Here is an 18,233-nt window from a genome sequence, read left to right as displayed (position 1 = left end):
GGACAAAAGCAAATACAGAGGTATTTGTGCAAATTCATACAAGCAGCTGGAGCATACCTGACAAACAAGCTGGCAGTTTGTGGACCTCAGACCCAACACCCAGGGTGAAGTCAAAACTCAGGGTTTCCAAGGTCTGGAATGGAGTAGTGACCTTAGGCCTTTCATGCACAGAAAACTAATGGTGGGTAAGAGAATTGTTTCTAGTATAGGGGTCTCTCTTCTTCATGAACTATCTATTTTGCAACTCTTTCTAAGAACTGTTTATGAAGTGATCAGAAGAAAATCATTCTTGGCCTTACACGCTCTAGGCTTGTCTTTCACCCCCTGAAGAAAGAATATATTAGCGTGAATTTCAATAGAATAAAATTGAATGCATCTTAAAAGTATTTTTTTTGCTGACTTGCATTAAATGAGGTGCCAAACAAAAGCGCTAACAAATTATGCCTCTTCAAAGTACATCCCCTGAATGGGAACCATATAAATATGAAGAGAAAAGACCTCATAGGAAATGTTAGTCAGGTATTATATTTTGTGGCTAAAGGCTATCTAGGAGAAGCAGTAAAATAATTGCTGCAGTAAGGATTACAAAGTATGTCATATTGCACCTCACTGTAAATATCACTTTAATTTTTTATGGCACAGATTATTTGAAAGTTTATTTTATATACTGCATAGCACTTAAATGTCACTGGATCTGAAACCCTTATGAAGGAAGCTCATTAGTTGAGCTGTCTGCGTCAGTATATCTGCCATCAGCATCTGGTGAGATGGCTGCTGCTGACCCTGCCAGACTTGGGTCATGAGGTCAGCAGGTCTCATTTATTATTCAAAATTGCTTTCTGACCTTTTATGTGCTAGGTCAAAGTATGCTGCATTTTCCTTGGTTGAATTTTATAGTGAAATCAGTATCATGCACAGATAATATAATTACCAATTCATGTGAATCTCATCCCTCTCTCTCTAAAAATGTACTCACTCTGAGGTTGATGAAGTTCAAAGGGTTGCCAGTACAAATGCATGTATGCTTCAAGACCATGTTTATACCTCGTCATCCTTGTGAAATAACACATGTAGCTTCACATCTAATTCATGCTTCAAATTGTTCATCTACTTTCCACTGTTGTGGTACTGAGACAGCTAAAGACAGAGCTTTGTAGCTCGCAGATCTCTCTCATTTTTATCACTGCCATTCTTTTAAATAGATTTCTTTTCAATGCTTTTAAATTTGATATACATACTCAATATATTTTTCAGTAGTAACAGTATCTATTATTTCAGCTCCACATATGTGTATCCATTGACAATAGGAGATCTAGAAGGACTGTAAAGCAAAAAATGCTAATAAAAATTAAGAGATTTTAATGGAGTTTGGAAAAAAAAAAAGTCCAAAATATTTTTACAATATTTTTTGATTACAGATGCAATCTAGATCTAGGAAATCAGTGGTCAGCATGATTTCACTCTCCAAACAGAATCAAGAAGGACTCTGGTGAAATTAATAAAGATCCGATGATTTGAAATCTAATCAGAAAATTATTTTGAAGTTTTAAAGCACTAAACTTAGAGGATAAAATTAGCCAAAATTAGCTTAACAAGCCATAATACAGTATGGAAAATTAGAAACCATATATGGCAGATTGATTCTTAACAGGATCTGTGCTGTTCAGCATTATTACTCTGGAATGATTTCATCCTTTTTAAAAGAAAGAGTCAAAGGTCACATTGGTCTTGCCCTTGAAGCAGACAATATGAGATGTCAGCGTGTGTTTTCTGACACTGCATATGATGAATAACCTTGACATAGTAATAAACACATAACCTATATTAACGTTTATAAGCACAGTGAAGTATTAATGCAATATATACTCTGACAATATATTGTGAATACACAGCTTTCATAGAAGTGGATTTCCTCTAGCAACACTGTAGTGAATTTATTGTTTGTTTAAAATCGCAATAAAATACAAATTCTTTAAGTATCAGAATTTATACATATCTGAAATATGGCCAACCATATATACATACACACTGGGTAAGAGAAGTGCTGGATTAAAAATATGCAAAATGCCTAAACATTTGTATTTGTGGAGATACTTAAATTGTAAGAGAATAGTTTATTTTTTGTCTTTCAAATATTGTGCAGTCAATTGTCTTTGCAAGTACAGCTCTGTCATAAATTAGTATTCAGTAAAAGTTATCAGCTATTCTCTTGGTATTTCCAGTAGTGGAGAAAAATAATCGTGTACTGGTATGATGTCAAAGTGTACCTAACATTTGGTTGGAACAAAGGAGTTTCCTGTAAGTACAGGAAGCTGGGAATCTTGTTGTGGGAAGAGTTATAACACAATGTGTTATAAAAACATGATGTGTTTTGTGTTTTGTTTTGTTTTGTTTTTAATTATTTAGCTTTTAAAATGGCCTTGTATTTGTTATAGCTTTCTTGATGACGCATAAAGGTTTTTCTCTCTCTTTTTTTTTTATTTTTACTGAAAATTAAATAAAGATATTGTATATTAATGAAATGCAGGTGAACATTAAAGGATACTACTTTGTCCTGTACAGAACAGTTTGAAGTACAGAGTTTGTCTTGTTCATGAGTAATATCTGTATTTTGCAAATATTCTTTTGTACATCATTTTTGCTTGCTTTTAGCTATATAGCATGCTCCCAACCTAGTAAGCTATTTCTAATATAGACAAGCTGTGTCAAAGTTTGTCGGTATTCTTTTTGAATCTTTTAGAGAAGCCACCACATACTATTACATGTAAGCTAACCCCAGTTTCTACTCCAGCTTTTATTATTATGCAAACTCTATTATAACCATGGTGCAATAAATATTCACACTATGTGACAGAGTTGGAGTAATGCCTTCTATCTTAACACTTGCAAAACATCCTAGCACATATTCTGGTGTACTTTACAAAGTGAAAAAAGACATTTGTCATTCCTCCCATATATTATGAATGTTACATGACCATGAGAGATACTTTGTAGGAGGTATGTGTACAAGGGAGGTCAAGAATACATTTCATAGGATTAAATGAGAAGAAAAATATATAGAAAACAGTACTAAGTAGGTTAATGAAAAAAGTTTTATCTTTGTATTTTAATAAACACTTAACTGCTCAGAGATTGATATATCTTCACATGGGTCCATCATTGTTCCTATCATTACATAGGGTGTAAATCTTCAGGTGATTTGTAAATATTACTTTGGATTTTTTCATTTCTTGTCTAATGTTTGTCGTTGATGTATTTGAATATAAATATCTGCTTTTAAAGCAAAAATATATGTTCTCTCACTGTTGACATTTTGGATCTTACCTGAGTTGTGTTAGGTATTATACATCTATTACACTTAAAGAGGTGACTCTGAGGGAAAATTACTTTGAAATCTAGTGAGAATGAAATTATTTAAGGACAGCTAGATAGCTGGTCACAGTGTTTATCATGGTGGAGTAAAGAATATTAATTCACAATTCAAAACTCATCTTAAACCCATCATTAATAATCTCTCAAATCATGTTTGGCTTCCGTGAACAGCTAAAATGAGCTATTACTGGTGTTTCTATAAGACGTTATTGTGTTAGTTGTTTTTTAAGGAACATGATTTATAAGAGGTTGACTGAGCTGCTAGAACAGGCAGGGATAACCATAAAGAATGATCAAGCTACAACTAAACTAAAAAACAAAACAAAACAAAAACAAACAAACAAACAAAACAGTCTCTCTATTGTCTTTACATTGAGTGTTAAGTGAAACTTATTAAGTAATGAAAACTAAAGGAAATAACATGTTTATACATCCAGAAGAGTTTGCAGTTCCAATGAAACCATAGAAAACACACCAGCTTTTTGTGGGTGTCAGTGTAAGAATTAAAAATAAGTTGAGGAATGTAACCCATATTCATTTGCACTCCATAGCTTTCTTCATGGACTAAAACAAAACAAGTGGTTTGCTCCTCTCAACCACATTTTCACTTTTCTTTAGCTCAGAGTGACTGAGTGGTTCTCTTGAAATAGAACCTGAAATGGCACCTGCCACAAGTAAAAGTGTCAGATAGATACAAATAATAGGTTTATAATAATACAATATGGTAATACTGCTGTGATCCCAAATTTGTATTTTTTCTGAAAAAAAAAAATCACGTTGATAGATTTATTTATTTATTTATTTATTTTTTAGCCTGTCTCTATTTTAATGAACAAATCTAGGTACTAAATGTTTTACACAAACAACTAAGCTACTTGTGTACTCTTGAAAACCTTAAGGTAACATACACTGTAGATATACTTTCACATACTGTTGTAAGAACTCTTTTGATTCTGTAGCAAGGGAGAGAGAGGGCGTAAAAATACCAAAATGTGAAGCAGTTCTCTCTCTCTCTGCCAAGGCAGAGGCAGGTTCTTCCCCTCTGCAAAAAGCATCAGGCCATGAGAGCACCTAGAAGCTCACCTGCATTTGTCATCTGGTTGTGACAAAGGACATGCAAAGAGTGAGGTGCCTATGAGCATCAGCGGGCTCTGTGCATTTAATTAATCATTGAAATTAGGTATACAGTTGCAGTACACCTGTGTAGTCTCAAAGTTTTGGACTAAGAAAGCTGACATTTTTTTGGATTTGGGTCTCGATTAGTTATAACTTGGAAAAGATTGGAAAGATTCTAAAGTGCCAGTTATATTCTGGCAATAATGAATTTGTCTTCTGCTCTTCTGAACATAATTATGGAAAGTTGTCTTACATTTCATCTGTTCTAATCTTTTTAATACATCCAGGAGAATTTCTACATTGCTTGCTTTTATCTCAGCTACCTTGGCCAAACTCAAGCTGTGGTTAAGCAAGCGCAGTTCTATTGACTTTTGTAAAAGTGCACCTAGTTAAGAGCAGTGTGAACCCAGCTCCCTGAGCAGGGAGTGAACATTCTGTGATTCACTTCACAAGAATGATGTGTTCTCTGTTAATAATGCTACAGCTATTGCACTGTGCCTTTGAAACTGCAATGAAGGTCCTGCTGCACATTTGTACCTTTTTTTTTGCAGGAGCCCTTTTAGCATTTCCACTTCACTCATCTTACGAGCTGGTGTGCAACCTTCAGTGATCTCCTGAACATGCAGTTTTGTTTCCTGAAACACTAAATTTGTTTTTATCTTTCAATATGTAGAGGGATGTATGTGACTGTCCCTAGATTCACTTCTGATTGTGCAGACAAGCTGTTAGCTGAAAGCATATAAGAACAAAAAGCAAATTAACCAGTAAACAAGGGAAGAGTACCAGGAGTACAGTTTGAAACAGGCAGAATACTTCTGCATGGAATTTCTTGTTGAGGACTGGATCATTTCTAAATAGTCAGTGCATGCTTACCTTTTCTGTGTGGGAATTGGGATATAGACATGTGCAAATAAGCACCAGCCCGGAAGAAGTAGGTTTCAGAATAACTAAAAATATTTCAGATACTTTGAGTTTTGCATACAGACTCTTGTTCTTGTTAATGCAAGAGCTGGAAAATCACTTCAGCAACAAAAAACTGCCACTTTTACAATCAGAAAATCAGAGGTTGCATGAAATGATTTATTTATTTAATCTAAGAGACAAAGACTGTAAGTATGACACTTTACTGAGTGGACACTCACAATGAAACCAATTTGATTTAACATTTTCTATGATAACTGCTTTTCTAATGCTGATTTTAAGATCAAGAGGGAGAAGTTCTTGCTGTATGCTTACTAAGTTATATCTTTGTTTTCAGAATTAGCAAGGAACTAATGATCAGACATCAATGAAAAATCAATTTCTATCCATCGACTTGACTACCATGATAATGCTGGCTCAATTCAAATTACTCTGAACATAATGTAGCTTCCCCAACTTTCATAATTTTATGGCAAGTCTTAAGCTACCTTGTGTGTTTCTTTTCTGAAAGTTCAAGTTCTTACAGCAGTAATGATATGAAAGTATTAACTTTTAGTAAAAGCAGACATACACAAACACACACCAAAAAAAAAAAAAAGAAAAAGGGAACGGAAAAAGGACCTAATGACCCCAAGTTGCACCAAGGGAGACTTTTGTTGGATTTTAGGAGACATTTCTTTACTGAAAGTGTTCTGCAGCATTGGAGTAGGCTGCCCAGGGAAGTGGTGGAGTCACCATCTCTGGAGGTCTGCAAGTATAGATATGTAGAACTTAGTAGCATGGTTTAGAGGTTAGAGGTGGACTTGTCAGTACTAGGTTAAAGGTTGGACTAGATGATCTTAGAGGTCTTTTCCAACCTGAATGATTCTATGATTCCTTCTTTTTTAAGTCTCACTTTTGAAGAGTTGAGTCATATGCTGAAGGTGGGCAGCATGATCAGTTTGACTGCAAAATTTTAAGATTGGGTGCGTTGAGCATCAGGCTCCTGTTTCATCTCACAAAACATATTTAAGTGAATTGCAGTGAATCTGACAATTTCAAAAATCCTGCTGCTTCTCCATCTGGATTCTTTCGTCCTCACATTCTCATGTAGCACTTGAATCAAAGAGAGCATGGATAAACTCATACTCATGTTACTTGTTGGCTCTTCAACCTCTGAGATGACTAACTCCAGTAAGAACATGGTCTTGTACCATGTTTCACGTATCAAGAGAAAGATCATCTGCATTTTGGAACTGTGCTTTTCCATTCTTCAAACATGTGGTTTCACACAGCCTCTGAACCACTGGGATACTTGCAGTCTCCTCCTTAGATGCCTGTCTCCTTGCAAGTGCCTGTAGTCTCCTCTTTCTTACCTATTTATTGCCCATCTCAAAGTGGAGGGTCCAGGCCCTTTTTCCATTTACACATACGTCTTGAAGATGGCCTAAGGAATAAAGTTGAGCACAGGTGAATAGTATTAAGGTGCAATATTATTAGACAGGGGTTATCTTTTACCTATTAACTACTTCACCATTTCTTGGTCATCATCTCGTTTCAGGGAGTATCACATTGCTTTTCTGGTAATATATACTGTACTGCTTGAAGGAGAAATTCTGTTTCCCAGATTTGTGTCTGCTTTGTCATAACTGAAATATACAAAACAGTCATAACTGAAACAAATAAAAAATTATATAAATTTGTTAGAAGCTAGTTTGCTGCCCTAAACACCAGTTTACTACAAAAAAATAAACATGCAACTGAAACTCGTTAACTAAATCCAGTGTAGTCAAGAATCATGCATAATGTAACAGCTACTGCAAACAGTTCAGTCCTCATTTAAATTTCCTTCTTGCTCTTACAGACATGAGGATCCTGTACTTCAAGTAGTCACTGATAAGATTTTGCTTTCACATACTTGGAGAATGTCCTAGTGCATATTTGTAAGAAAAAGCAGAAGGATTATATATGCAGATTTTTGCTTTTATAGTATTAACTCTAATCATTGAAAAAATACATAGCTTGGCAAGTGTTTCATACATGGCACTGCATGACTATATATGTACACCTCAAAGGTCTTCAGGCTGTATGAAAAACAAGTGGCCTAATGCTCTAAGCTTTTAAGTAATAATACTATGACTGGGCTGTGTATGTGAGATAGCCACTTTTAAATGGAACATGAAATTCTACATGAAAAATAGTATTTCTATATCTTCCAATAATTTTTATGAAGAGGATTTTAGTAAGCAGTCCACTATGCACAGCAGTGTTATTTCTGTAGTGCTGTCATGTTAGTGGTGAGAATATGTTACTACAACACCACTGCTAATGTTCAAAAATGCAATTTGTTTAGAAGACAGGGACAGAAAAGGAAGCAAGTGGAGTTCACAAATTAAAAACTGTACAGCAGTTTCACTGCAAAACCATCTACTACTCATACAGTACCATCCAATTAATCCATTACTCTTACAAGAGGAATCCCTGTATATCCAGGTACAATCCTTGCCAAATATCTGGACACAATCATAGGCTTTTAGGATTACAAGTAACATAATAAAAGATAATGACCAAAATTAAGCACACCAATACAGAATGCTTGGGTTAACTGGGCCTGCCATGTGCACTCTAAGGCAGCAGTCTGTTAGGTTTAAAGTGAGATTAAGGAGTTGTGTAACCTGCAATTATGCTGTTTTTCATTAAAAAAAAAAAAAAATGATTGGGCTCAGTAGGGTTCTTCCTTATATTTATCTCTGTTTAATTGGATTGGGAACTGCTTAAACATCTTTGAGTTGGAGCTTAGAAGAAGATGATCCCAGCTGTTTTTTGAAGCTTAAGACAGCAGGCAGACAACATGATCATGTCAAGACTCACACTAAAGCCTTAATCCTACTTTTTCATCAACTAGCACTACAGCAGAGTCTTTAACCTCCTAAGTACTAAATGTGCTTTGTATCTCTCACAGTACATTTGCTGTCAAATGTTACTGTCAAATAATATTAATTTTGCTTCCTTTCTGACAAGGACTTTAAAGAATAGTTTCTATCTATCTGAATTTGGAGAGCTACAGTGTAAGCCTGTATTTTCAGTTCTTTTAAAAATACAATTTATAAACCTGCACCCATCAAACTCTATAGCTCTCTAAGGAGGCGAGGAATTGCATTAACCTGTACCTCACCTGATTATAATGTAAAACCCAGTATATTGGTAACTGTTATTCTTTGTACATATAATACTAGAGTGAATACAATTTTATTTTCAATAGGAAATAAATGGCAACAACTTTAGATTTGTTCAGGTGTTGTTGTTTTTTTCCTATGAACTGTTAACATGACAAAAAGAAACTTGCTAACTAGAGTGTTACTTAGTTTGATAATCTTTGAGTTGCATAAAGATTAAAAGTTCTAATGAGTTTTCCCTGCATCTGTTAATAGTATTCTGTGTAATGTGTAATGCCATAATCTCTCCTCTCCTCTCCTCTCCTCTCCTCTCCTCTCCTCTCCTCTCCTCTCCTCTCCTCTCCTCTCCTCTCCTCTCCTCTCCTCTCCTCTCCTCTCCTCTCCTCTCCTCTCCTCTCCTCTCCTCTCCTCTCCTCTCCTCTCCTCTCTTCCCTTCCCTTCTCTTCTCTCTTCTCTTCTCTTCTTTCCTTCTCTTCTCTTCTCTTCTCTTCTCTTCTCTTCTCTTCTCTTCTCTTCTCTTCTCTTCTCTTCTCTTCTCTTCTTCTCTTTTCTCCTCATCTCCTTTCTATTCTCTTCTGTTCTCTTCTCCTCTCCTCTTCTCTTCTCTTCTCTTCTCTTCTCTTCTCTTCCCTTCCCTTCCCTTCCCTTCCCTTCCCTTCCCTTCCCTTCCCTTCCCTTCCCTTCTCCTCTTCCTCTTCCTCTTCCTCTTCCTCTTTCTTTCTTTCTCTTTCTTTCTTTCTTTCTCTTTCTTTTTCCTTTTTTTCTTTTTCTTTTTCTTTCCCTTTTTCTTTTTCTTTCCCTTTTTCTTTTTCTTTCCCTTTTTCTTTTTCTTTTTCTTTTTCCTTTTCCTTTTTTTCTTTTTCTTTTTCTTTTTCTTTTTCTTTTTCTTTTTCTTTTTCTTTTTCTTTTTTTTTCCTTTTCCTTTTTTTCTTTTTCTTTTTCTTTTTCTTTTTCTTTTTCTTTTTCTTTTTCTTTTTCTTTTTCTTTTTCTTTTTCTTTTTCTTTTTCTTTTTCTCTTTTTTCCCTTTTTCTTTTTCCTTTTTTTCTTTTTCTTTTTCCTTTTTCTTTTTCTTTCTTTCTTTTTATTCTTTTTCTTTGTCAGGCATTGCTCCTATTTGTCCTAGTGACACAAGGCTGCCATCAGGAAAGCAAGCGTACTTAATGCTCAGCTGCTCAAACCAGTCAAGCAAGCTAGCAAGTCCCAGCTGTGCTACTTGATGTTTTTTGATTGCGCCTAGTCCTCAATCTGTGAACTGTTTTCTGGACTTAGATTCATCAAGCTCTGCCGCTTTAAAAACTCATGCAGGCAGGCATCCTAGGATATGCCATTATAAGCTGCTGCCAGGGGATCTTCTAGGAGATAAATGGAATCTGTGTGAAGTAAATTAGTGTGAACCAGTCAATCTGTGTGTCAGCCTCGAGCCACATCCATGGGTAACTAGCTTGCTGACTGAAAAGTCCACTGTCTTTTGCCAATCAGAGGTCTCAGCCACCAGGAAGCAGTCCTATACAACATTAGTTTCTTGGAATAATGCCTGTTTGACCAGCTAGTGAAACTCTTTGGTATACGGTACTGTACTGCCTGAGTTTACTTATTGCTTACAATTGAACTGAAAATCTTTTAAAGTCAGATAACATTTTAACAGTAGGGAGCATCACAGAAATGTCTTGGAAATAAGTACTTCCACTTTCGTACAGCAGTCATTCAGCAGTTTCATGCTGTGCTGCTGTTGGCTTTACCTCCCTATCAGTAATGCATCTTCAAGGCCATAATGCAAAGTAATGACAATAATCTGTCCAGAAGAGTTTAATAAAGATTCTCTGTGTATATTTTTTCGCCATGGATTAAGCTATTTGGAAAGCTTTGACCAAGAGATGGGAAGAGTATTCAAGATATAAAATTCACATTATGAACAGGGGTATGTGAGTGTCACAAAGTACTACACAGTGTTGTTTCATTTTGTTTTTAGAAGTAAACTGAGGCAATCAACAACAACAATTCTTGTGTATAAATGGAATAATTAAAAGGATTTTGGACTTGAATACCAAATAAATCTATCTTCATGAATAATCTGGCAATAATGCAATTTTTAAAATATGAAATATGGATTTATTTATTTGTTTGATGTTCTTATAGAAGCTATTGATATACTAATAGGCAGCCATATGTGCAATATGAACTATCCCACACCATTGATCTGATGTGCAGAAAGCAAGACTTTATATATTTTTTAGAAGAAAAGACAGGACAGGACAGGGGAGGCCATATATTTTAAGGAAGGAAGGAAGGAAAGGAAGGAAGGAAGGGAAAGAAAGAGAGAAAGAAGGAAGGAAGGAAGGAAGGAAGGAAGGAAGGAAGGAAGGAAGGAAGGAAGGAAGGAAGGAAGGAAGGAATAATTCTTGTAAAACTTTATTTCTACTATCTTCCAGTGACTGGATGGAGGAAACAAAAAAGGGGGGGCGGGGGGGGTGGAAGGAATAGGTATAAATAACATTAATCAAATGTGATTACACTATTCAGTCCTACACCAGTTTTTTTAAAACACACACAACCAGATATTTAGGGAAACTGGAAAAAAGAAATGGGCTTTCTGGCTAGAGAGAATATTGAGAAGAAAAAGCAGTGTATAATGATAAAAGAATTAAAGATGGTTTGGGGTTAAATTTTCTTTTTTACAATCCTCCTAAGTTTTACAGAAGCATATGCTTCAGAGCTTTGCAATAAACACTGTGTGGGATTTTATGGGAAAGAATTTTATTTCTTGCAGCAGAACCCACTGAGACAAATTTAACTAGTTAGGTACTTTATTATATATAGTACACAGAATACATGGACAGATTCTGATATAAATCATAACTAAGATCAAGACAACTGCTTTAAAATTGAGTGAATGTTTCATTGCACTAATGAAACAAAAATGGGATGTCCTTTGAGAGCATAATTTGTTACATGCCACTGTATTTTAGTTGAGAGAAATAGGGAAGTCCCTCCAGGTGAATAAAACTTCAAGGTATATTGGGGAAAAAAATCACTGAAAAATTCAGTTTTCTTGTCTGGATTAATTCTTTCCTCATAGATATAGGGAGGGAGAAAAAATAGAGTTTTAGATGTTTTTTATTTAAAATATATAAAAACCTTAAAACAAATTTTAGCCAGTGTCACATTCAATCATCAGAAAATAACAAGTCATTCTCAATTAAGTGACAACTACATACATCAGTAGAGTGTTTTCTTTGTGGGTTTTGTTGTTGATTGATTGTTTGTTTTAATGGCACTAAATATTAAGAAATTATGAGCAACTGATGTCCCTTGTCACCAAGATGAATTAGTGGTTTATATGGCCTGAGAAATGGTCTGGGAAAACAAACAAACAAACAAACAAAAACAACAGAGTTCAATTCAATAAGGACAAGAGCAAGGATCTAGACTGAGGTAGGATTAATCTTCTGGGGAAAGACAGGATGGGGTGGAAACTGTGGCAACAAAGACAAACACTGTAGCAGGCTCTGTAAACAGGAGCATCAACAGGAGTAAAACCTGTGAAGTAATCTGTGTGCTGTACTCAGCATCGGTAATATCAAGGGCACATCCCCAGCCTATCTCCCTGCCTGCTGGCACACTGCTCAGTGGTGAGTGCTAACACTGCAATGGTAGGGTGAGTGCTCCATATGGGCTGGTGGTACTTCATTATTACCTTGTCCTGTTTCCAGTTGATTGTGGCAAGTGCTGATAATACTTTACCTGCCGTTTCATGAATACTTTCTGCATTTTTGTACTAGTGAAATTATTATGTCCTTTTAGGTTGGCATCAAAATACAAGGGGAAAAAAAAAAGAAAAAAAAAAAGCTAAGTAGCATAGTAATCCTCTACCTGGAGGAAAAAATGTTAACATTTGAAAAAGGATACAACAAAAGACTGTTCAATCATGAACACCACAGAGAGTGTAGTGTGCAGGAGTCTTCCATATACCTTCTTCTTCCACAGAGCGGGGGAGTTTCACATTAAGCTAATAGGGACATACACAAACAAACTAAAGAAGATGCCTCCCTATAAAACCATAAAAACCATAAAACCACAGAGCCTGATATGTTAAGGCAAGTTAGGATATGGGGTCTGAAAATTCTACACACTTAGGGGAAGAGTGGAGAAGTTTGTGGAAGAACAATATACTGAGAGTTATTAAATATTAAATTAAACAAACAAAACAAACATACAAACAATTGGAATTATCCGAGTTTCAAAATGGAATTTAGAAGTTTCTGGTGAAGTTTTACTGTATGGGTGTTGCATTCTTCCACTCTTCCCTTGGCATTTACTTTTAAACACTGAGGTAGGCAAGTGCAGTAGATGATGTTTTCTCAGTAAGTGAAGGTATTCTTACTCTTTTTATGATATCTGTGAAACATCCTTTTAAAAATAGTATTCAAAGCATTTATTTCCCAGTTGTCAATCTAGCTTCTTAGGTGTAATATGGTTATGGTAGACCCAATGAATCCCATTGAAGAGCAGTTGTTTTAAAAATCTACGGAAATGAAAAATTACCAACAGTTTTTCTTTTACATAATTTTTTTTCCTGCAGTTTTGCTTAAATTCAGGCTGCTTTATGTTCTGCATTGGACCATAAATATATTTATGACCTATAGCCAATCTTACCTAATATTTTTGAATGAAAAATAATTTTTGTTGGCCCATCAGCTTGTTTTGAAATGTCACATATTGAATGACAAATATGTTATTGTTTTCCCTGTGGGCACACTGTGTTTAATTTATTAATCCACCTTATGAATAAAAAAGGCATCTTATCAAAAAATGTGAATTGGTTGATTCACCTGTGTTATGCAAACTTTCTCCAATAAGTCTGCCCTGTGAAAATTGGTATGCAGAACAGGTTATTTAAATTATAGTGTGTGATGTTTCTTTCCGGAGTGGAACAAGGCTTTTCAGAGTTCAAACAGAACATTTAGAAATAAGACAGTGATTAGCAGTTGCTGTAATCAGTGATTAGTACATAGTCACAAAGAACAGCTTATCATTTAACAGCTCTTTTACATGAAGATTGTTCTTTCACAGACAGATCACAGATGAGTTTGTGATCTCTTTCTAAATAATTTGTTTTTATTTTTTTTGGAACTTGAAATATTTGGAAACTATTTACATAAATGTTTCATTGAATACTCTGATCTGATAACATTCATTTACTATTATAAATTCCATACTTATCTTGCATGATTGTCTTTTTCTTTCTTTTTTAATGCTATAAGAGAATCAAATTCAATAAACAACTCTGAAGAGCTTATTAAGATATATCAGAAAAATCACCACAATTCTCAAGATTGATTCTGTACAATGAAGATTTACATCATTTATATATACGAAGTTCAAGGTCTTTTGCATCTATGAAATCTGTCCTTTTACCTTACTTCCATACTAACAAGGGTAATTTCTACTATCCGTGTTTTAAGAAAACATGGATAAAGAAAATATCATTGGGGTTATGTCAGAAATTTTTGTTTCCTAACTTTTTTCTCTGACACATAGATTTGGGGTTTATTTGAACTCCAGAAATTTACATCACTTTGGCTACATAAATTAGCTTTCAAATGGAAACAAACATAATGTTAAGGTCCATTTAAGCCCGGAATAAAATGGAATATCCTCAGAATAAGCAATGATCATACCGTTTATGGTTACATCGGTTCTGAAATTCCATCAATAACCTGGGTATAATCAATTCAGAACAATATTTCCCCTATTGATATTTGAACATAAAATCATATTCCTGTAGCTGAGAATACAGTAAAGTAGGTGTCAGTTTTAAGACTTTTTTTTTTCCATGATTACATAATGCCATTTTTTTTTACTTTCACTCTTTATTTGGGCCAGACTGTTCTTGTCTTATTTTTAACTTTTCAATTCCCTTTGTTCTTCTGTCTTTTGTGATATTTTTAAGGAACCTTCCTCTTCAAATAGAGCATGTAATACACTTATTAAAAAAAAAAAAAGATGTGAAGACCTTTGCCTTTCTTTTCTCACTGCATGCACTATTATGTAACTTCACAAACTAGGGTATTGTGAAGTTTATTTGCCTGTTTTATCAAGGGAGATATGTGTATTTAGGGGTAGGTGACAAAGCTAAGATACACATCCCTCACTTGCACCAGTGACCTTATCCTGGTTTTCTGAAACATTCACTTGCTGACCTCACTCTTGCTGGCTGAACATCATTCTCCAGCAGCTTTTTACTTTAGTTATCCAGAGATCTGCTTCTCTGTTGCTGAGAAAACCCTTCCCATTTGTACTTTCCACTTCCTCAAATCTGTTGCTAATGGCTCCTTCCCAATCAACTATTGATGACAGTGTTTCATCATTGTTTTCCATCATTAATCAGCTGGTATGAGCTCTGCCCATGACCCTTTTTTAAATCAATTTTGTCTTTCTTGGGCTCCTCTGACTCCATCTTCTGCAGAATCTCCCCTTATCTCTGCAATCTTTACTTAAGCACATCATGTGGAGATCCTTCTGTTTTGTCCAGGGACCTGCTGGACTCTCATTTGATTTCTTTCTTGTTCAATTCACACTTTCTTTCTGATGTATGTCATCTGTGTATGGACCTCCTTATAGCTGTCTTCTCTTCATTATCAGAACTCAACCAGAGATGTGATAATGAAGAGAATCAGATCTGGTGGTTCCACTGAGATTTGTCATGATTGCAGAATAAAGAACTAAATCAGAGCTCTTCATCATCTCTTTCAAACCTTCTCTCTCCTTACTTTCTGATTTTCTGATTCTGTCCTTAAACCTGTGTCCTAACAAAACCCTCTAATATGTCTCTTTCGCATGTTTGGTCCTGGCCTGATTCAAAGCCCTCACTCTGCTATGCTTTTGGACACACTTTGTGTCAAAATCAGTTCAAGTTCTGCATGTATTTCATCTGAGGAGCAAGATTTCAAGTCCAGTTGTGGAAATGGCTAAAGGATTGTGTGCCCAGTACCCCTGCTAGGCATATTGTCCTCCTTGTATTTGATCTGACAGAAAGGGCTGAACAGAAGGGAAAATGCATTGCATATGTTACATATGATAATGAGTTTATACAGTTTGGTCCTTCCCCCATAGGTGCCCCAAAGATCTTTTTCAGAGGTGTGAATTTTGCCTCAACATCACACCACATTTTAAATTAAACATCAAGTAAGCCTTCTTTTTCCATTGGAATCACCTTACCTTAATTAAACTAATATTACATAGCTTTTTGTAACTAGACCCAAGAAAAACAGTGATAGTTTGAAAAGAATGGCCACTCAGAGTTATTTACTGGATAAAAATACACCTCACAACTCATCCTCAAGTCAGGAGCTTCAGGTCCATTCATTTTCAAAGTCTAACTCTGAATTTTTGGTGACTGTTATGTTGTTTAGAGAAGACAGCTCTTGTGATTTTTCTCATTCTCTCCAGAGGCATAGCTGTATGTTTTGTTTTCTCCCTTTTATCATAGTATTCTCTGTTGGAAATTTTCCTATTGCTCTACTTCAGAGGAGTTCTGACTTCTAAATTCGTACAGCTGTAATGGCTCAATCTATTACTCAGCACAGCAGAGCTCAGTGCTTAATAGGAAGAACAGTTTTAGAAAGAATGTTCTAATAAATTTGGCACAGAACAAATATATAAATACAATACACACACTTGTGGTTTCCAGTTTGTCTTTTTGAAGTGGGAAACCTGGCCTTCATATAAATTTGAAAATTATTTAAATATTGTAAAAATCAGACAAAACCACAGACATCTATGAAAACATTTCTTCCTGCACATGTTGTAGCATTTTCTTGAATGAACAAGAACATATTTTATTTATTGTAAGTTGTTCTTCACTGTCAATGCAGCTCATGCAGATTATTTTGTCAACACTTCAATGGTAGAGGTATGAACTAGAACTCCTCTTTATGTGGATAAGTTGACCGTTGATACACATTTACTAGCTTTTTTTGTATGGTTAGAAATTTAAACAGTGCTTTTGCTTAGTTGCCATCTGCAGCAGATGTTTTTGGCAAAATCTATTTTTTTTTCAGTTGAAATGTGCTGTGTTACTATCAAAGATTTTACTATTTTATTCTGTTTTAATATTGTATTTTCAAGGGTCTAACTCCACAATTGTGCTGAAGCATGATTGCTTCAAGTGGATTCTGTGTAGGTGTAGGAGTCAAGAATGATGGAAACTTTTGGTGACCTGGGATCAATAGCTGCAAGCTGATGGAAAGTGAAGAATGTCAAAGTGGAATATGTGTATTTTGAGGTCTTCCTGCCTTAATAATGCCCTGATGCCTTGTTAATTCACTCATAATTTTGTAAAATTTAAATGGGTCCTTAAATTAAGTAATCATTCAGCTTCATCTGCTAAAAACAAAAACAAATCCATCAAAAGTTAAAACGGAATAATTCTTTCTTTAAATAGTACTTGTTTTAAAAACAGGACGAATCTGTGCTGGAATTGTTTATAGCCATTGTTATCCCAACCCACATGGACTGGTAGCCTTGAACTTTTCTTAGTTTTGTAGATATTAAGGAAAAAATAAGTCAGCACCATTTATTTAAGAAATGAGATCAGCTTTTAATGAATCAGAGTTTTAATGGGACTGAAAATTTGAGATCTAGTCTTTGCTCTTCTTTAATGTATTTTTGGTTCCATATGAAGATATTGAGCAGAAGAGAGAGAAATTAACATTGTCAAGATAAATACCTCTATTCTTTTCAGCAAAACTCATGTGGATTTTTTTTGAGAACCAATAGAATTAAAAAGTCATATACAGACAAATAATTATTTCCATGAAAATGTCTTTCCACTCTAAAATGAAAATATTTTTAGCGATTAAGTAAAAGAAGAAATCAAATTTGACCGTATCTAAACTGCAATTAAGTCTATTTTCTACTGTTATATTCAACATATTTTAATCTTAAAATGGATGTAATTTCTCTCCTGGTGAATGACTCCAGTAATTGCAAAACCAGCTAATTGGTCTTTTATGTTGTTTACTGGGTTCTTTACTGAAACAGAAAAGGACTTACTATGACTACTAAATTATTTTATTATTTTTGGCTTATATAAGAAAAAAAAATCTTGTTGTTTGTTCTTTACTTCAAAGAGATCACATTTAAGCCAATGCCTCAATCTTCTCCCCAGATGAATTCTTGTCTATAAACTTTTCAAGTGCATTATGGTTGCATATATGTACTTTGAGTTTTGGTTTTATTTCAATCTATCATTTGAGTTTATAAATTATATTTTCAGCATTGAATGATCTGCAGAAGATCAGGGAGTCTTCGTTTCTGGATATATTACATTTCTCTCTCCCCCTGTTTTTATTCTTTATTGCTCCAGTTAGTGCGCTGAAGCATGACAAGAGCTCAAACTCAGCAAACTTCCAAGATGTGGAGGATGTGCCTGACAGATGTGTCTTGGAAGAGTCTGAGAGTCCAGGTGAGAACTATTTAAAGACAGTCACCAAGTATCAAGTGATAAATCTGATGGAGCTTTTGGGTCTGTGAAAAAGGCATATTGTAATGCTGTTTCCTTTTTAGCAGCTGCAATGTCAAATTAATGGTCACCTCCAGGGGTCACAGTGTGGAGCTGTTATCCTTTCCTCTTTCATCAACAGTTCAGGTCTTAGAAAGGATAAAGG

General features: G+C 35.0%; 1 protein-coding gene across 5 annotated transcripts in view; it reads left to right on the top strand.

Annotated features, from left to right (window-relative positions):
• The window catches only part of WDR72 (WD repeat domain 72), a 121,128-nt gene that overhangs the window by 95,764 nt on the left and 7,131 nt on the right, over nucleotides 1–18,233 (top strand). For all 5 annotated transcript variants that reach the window (XM_040570310.1, XM_040570312.1, XM_040570309.1 and 2 more), the window contains one exon: nucleotides 17,933–18,031. In XM_040570310.1, the coding sequence (XP_040426244.1) occupies nucleotides 17,933–18,031 (99 nt within the window). The remainder of the gene's footprint in view (nucleotides 1–17,932; nucleotides 18,032–18,233) is intronic.

The sequence above is a fragment of the Cygnus olor genome, chromosome 11 (genome assembly GCF_009769625.2).
Source record: "Cygnus olor isolate bCygOlo1 chromosome 11, bCygOlo1.pri.v2, whole genome shotgun sequence".
Taxonomy (NCBI): Eukaryota; Metazoa; Chordata; class Aves; order Anseriformes; family Anatidae; genus Cygnus; species Cygnus olor.
Note: the sequence above shows the minus strand (reverse complement) of the source record. Positions and strands in the feature narration are given on the sequence as shown.